The 4,096-nt window shown below is 42.5% G+C and overlaps 1 protein-coding gene across 1 annotated transcript; it reads right to left on the reverse strand.

Moving 5' to 3' along the window:
* Positions 1-233: 233 nt before the first annotated feature.
* Positions 234-3,352, reverse strand: LOC123396081 (protein DOUBLE-STRAND BREAK FORMATION-like). Its single transcript, XM_045091113.1, has 5 exons — positions 3,233-3,352; positions 2,945-3,155; positions 2,416-2,559; positions 1,091-1,223; positions 234-845 (listed from the first exon to the last, which is right to left on the reverse strand). Exons 1-5 carry the CDS (start codon positions 3,334-3,336, stop codon positions 670-672), a joined length of 768 nt encoding a protein of 255 aa, XP_044947048.1. The 5' UTR covers positions 3,337-3,352; the 3' UTR covers positions 234-669.
* Positions 3,353-4,096: the final 744 nt, after the last annotated feature.

Below are 4,096 nucleotides of genomic sequence, written 5' to 3' on the forward strand. Positions count from 1 at the left end.
GACGGCAATATCTTATCTTTGTGTCATTGTCTGTTATTGGCTGTTCAGTTCAAGCAAGAGGTGATTATCTAATCATTTTCATTTCATTTCAGGAATCCAATGCTACAAAGTAAGAAAAAAACTTACGGAGAACAGGTGTTAAGTTGTGCATGGCGTGGTAAAAAGATATGGAACAGGAGTTCCAAACAGCACATGCATGATACCAAAGAAAATGAACATGACTGACATGCACATGCTACCAACGGAGACCCCACATATCCATTTTGCATAATAAGACGTATGCCATGACATAGTTATCTTACAGAGAAAAATATCAAAGTGGTCTTCTTTTGATCAAAGCACTTATCATTGCAATCTGAGAAGGAGACACATACAGAGGTATGGATGTACTGTATTTAATGAAGGAACGTTAATGACGGAGAGGAACAACCCCAGCTATCTAGGTAGCCTGTAAAGATCCAACCAATAACTGTAATGAAACAAAATATATATTGATGTTACATGCTGCATATGCTCAATAAGTACTAGACTAGGAAATTTGAAGCTACAGTGGGAAACGACAAGAAAAACTAAGGCATGAAATTCACCTTTTGTACCAAAATAGCTTGGAAAGATGATCAAGTCACTCTTCGCAGTCTTGGAGAGATCCACACTGATAAATGCTCGAAATCAAACCTCTTCTAAGTTTCTCTTGCGGCTAAGAAGTAGTTTTTGTGTGTTCCTTGTTTTGATCCCCAGCCTAAACATCAAGTTCGCCGGTAACTTCGGTTTTTCTGAATGTAAATTGCACTCTTCATTAACGCCTGAAGTTTTCCTTTTCATGTATTCAGCGGATTGTGTCTGAACTGTGACAGTACAAGCAGCAGTATTAAAATTTGATACCCCAAAGTTTAAAAGATCAAAAAGAAGATTAATTACCCTGACTATTGCAAGGTTTACGGTATGCTATGCTATCCAACAGCTTCAAGAAGACTACATGGTCATGAATAGAATGTGTATTCACTCTTGGCATTTAAGTTATTTCTCTGGTTAAAGCAGAAACAGTTTCTCAACACATAATTTACACTATTCATGGCATTACAAAACTGACCAGAACGCTGTGCAGATAATGACTTGGCCAAGGTTTGGAGTCCTCTTATATCATTGACCTTGTTCTTCTTCAGTGTCGCATTAGTAGCGTTCAAGTGGATGGGATGAATGTGCACAAGAGCATTCGCAAAAGCCTAGAAGTACATCAAAAAAGTAACAAATGTAACAGATGAGACTAACAAAGTAACAATACAATCATGGGGTAATTCAGAATACAAAGTTGCAGTTCAAGCAGCACAATACAATTCTCCAGAAAATTTAACCCCAAAGAGCTGATCAGACTGACATGCTAAATATAGCATACTCGCAAAAGGTGCTGATGAGACTGTATCCGATGTTAGCTGATAGAGGAGACAGACTAAACAATTTAGCCAATGTCATTCTCCGGAATGTTCTATGTTTATATGTGCTCAGTTGTACAAAAAAACAAACAACACCAGTGTAAATAGCACAATCATGAAACACCTGTCATTACTTCATTCAAAGTAAGTGATAATAAGGATGCATTTTCATTTGAATAAGTTGGTCAGTTTTCATTTTATCGTTAAGACTATGTTATAAGAGTACATGTTGAGGTATTAATAATAATTCAATATGTGAGTAAGGCAGCAAAAAAAAATCCCCTTGGAGAGTTATTTCAACCATTATTTCTACCAGGATTAAGCCATCAGTTTTTTGTCAAGCAGAAATTATACCACATCACCAGTTTTATTATCAGAGTAAAATTATAGTTGAAAGAGAGCATCAATCTATCCAATAATGAGAATCTGTTCCAGTATATATTTCATTATTAAGCTAGATAGCGATGTAAAACAGACAAGAGTGCAATGCAGAGAAATATTTGCTAGCTCTTTAGATATCAGGTTGCAGAACCAACTATATGATATATCATCCGTTACAAGTTGACCACTTCTTTGGATTATGACAATATTACTGATTCCTGTTCTTCACCAACACCCTGGAGCATTAGTAGTACCAGCACATGATGCTTGAGGTTCCATGCCGGTCGTAACTTTGTATTCCTTTTGGACAAAGCTAGAACGAAAGCTCCAAACGAGATGTTCAGCATGAGTAAGAGTGTAAGACTGTCTCACCTGGGGGGCAGGGCCTTAAGCAAAATTTGGGCCTAAAGACATTCAAACTACTGAGACTAACTGCAGTAGTGATAAGTCATTTTTAATAGGGTAGGGATTATAACCGTACAAGGAAGAATCACCGATACACTGAATATAACATGCAAGCAATACCAACATCTTAGGCTATTTTCAGGCAACTAATACAAGACAAGTGAAGAGATACTACAGCTCAATCGGACTGCAAGACTACCTTGGAAGCAATGGTGTAGAACCCATTATCAAGAGAGTCATGTGCAAAGGTTAACCATTCTTCATGGAATACATGCAATTGAAGGTCGTCGGAGTATTTGGCCTCTCGCAGAACCAGCGCTTCATATCTCATAGCAAGGCAGCTCTGGCAGTATAAGTTAGAACAATTAGTGAAGTGACAGTGAACAAAATGAAACACGGTCTGTTACCATCCAAAGAGCTACGGTGGCACTATCAATTCCCAAGAAAAACTAATGGTCTGTGACGGGGTCTATACAAACTGAAGCACTGAAACAGCATCAAAAATCGAACCCTGAAACTGCATCCCAGATCACATATGCCGCAGCACACGCTTATATACTGAGCTGAAGTACTGAAACTGCATCATAACTCACAAATCGAACCCTGAAAAACTGCATGCCGCGGCACCGTCCATACTGAACATAAGCATTTGAACTGTACACCAAACCAAACCCTAGAGCGAAAACAACAGGGTACTGGACCACACAGCGTGCGCAATTTGTCCTCACCTCGACATCTCCCGCGAGGGCGAAGGCGCGCGCGAAGAAGTCGGCGACGGAGAGCCTCGCCCCGTCCCCCTCGACCGCAGCTGCGGCGCACGCCCCGGCCACGCTCTCCCGCAGAAGTTTCCGGGCTGCCGAGCGCGTGCTGAGCAGCGCGGCAACATCGCCCCCGGTGGAGAGCGCCGCCTCCAGTACCCGGAGCTCCTCGTCTCCGAACCTGCGCGATCGATGCGGGGAGAGGTTGAAATGGGATGTTGCAGAAGCTGGCGCGGGGAGGCGATGGAGCGTGCGTACCTGTGGTGCGAGAGGCGGGAGGCGAACAGGGAGAGGGCGTCGTCGGTGATGGAGCCGCCGCCGTGCCGCTGGTGGGCTGTGGTGCCCTCCTGGTCCATCGCCATACGCTTTTTCGTGGTGGTGGTCTGATTTGATTTGAAACTCTGAGGTCGGAGTTGGCAGGTATTTATTCGGCCTGTTTAAGTTGCATTTTTGAGACGGTATGATATGCTGAATCCGGCCCATATGCACTGCCTTGTCAATTTTTTTAATTTCAATCTTTCATTCTTGCGGTCACTTTAGTTTCAGCCCATTACAAGGAGTGCGGCGATTCGACCCCCATGTGTATGAACATTACATTTAAATAAAATACTTCCTTCGTCCATAAATACTTGTTGAAGCAATGAGTATCTAGATAGTTTTAGATACATCTATTTTAATTAAATTTTTCTGATAAGTAATTCCGGATAAAAAAAGTAGCAAAGATATACTCAAGTAGGCTAGCTAGCTGCAAAAAATCGTGGTAAAATGACATTTAAGGAACTCTCGGTAAAAGAGTTTCAAAGAAACATTGAAAACAAACACTGTTTGGGGCTGACTTTATCTGTGTAAAGCTTCTCTCATGTCTTTTCGCCTTAAAATTTTACACGCACCTAGCACTAAACCTGGGCGTACACGGGGCCGGGCCGGGTCGGGCTTCGGGGCAGGCTTTGAAAAGCCCGAACCAAAAAATCTCATCCCCGAGCCTGGCCCGGCCCGACCAAAAAATGCAAATCTCAGGTCCGAGCCTAGCCCGAACGAATTAAAAAGGGAATTTTTAGGCTGGGTCGGGCCGGGCCTCCGTGTAAAATGGTGATTTGTGCAAGCCCGAGCCCGGCCTGAACT

The sequence above is a fragment of the Hordeum vulgare genome, chromosome 5H (genome assembly GCF_904849725.1).
Source record: "Hordeum vulgare subsp. vulgare chromosome 5H, MorexV3_pseudomolecules_assembly, whole genome shotgun sequence".
Classification (NCBI taxonomy): domain Eukaryota; kingdom Viridiplantae; phylum Streptophyta; class Magnoliopsida; order Poales; family Poaceae; genus Hordeum; species Hordeum vulgare.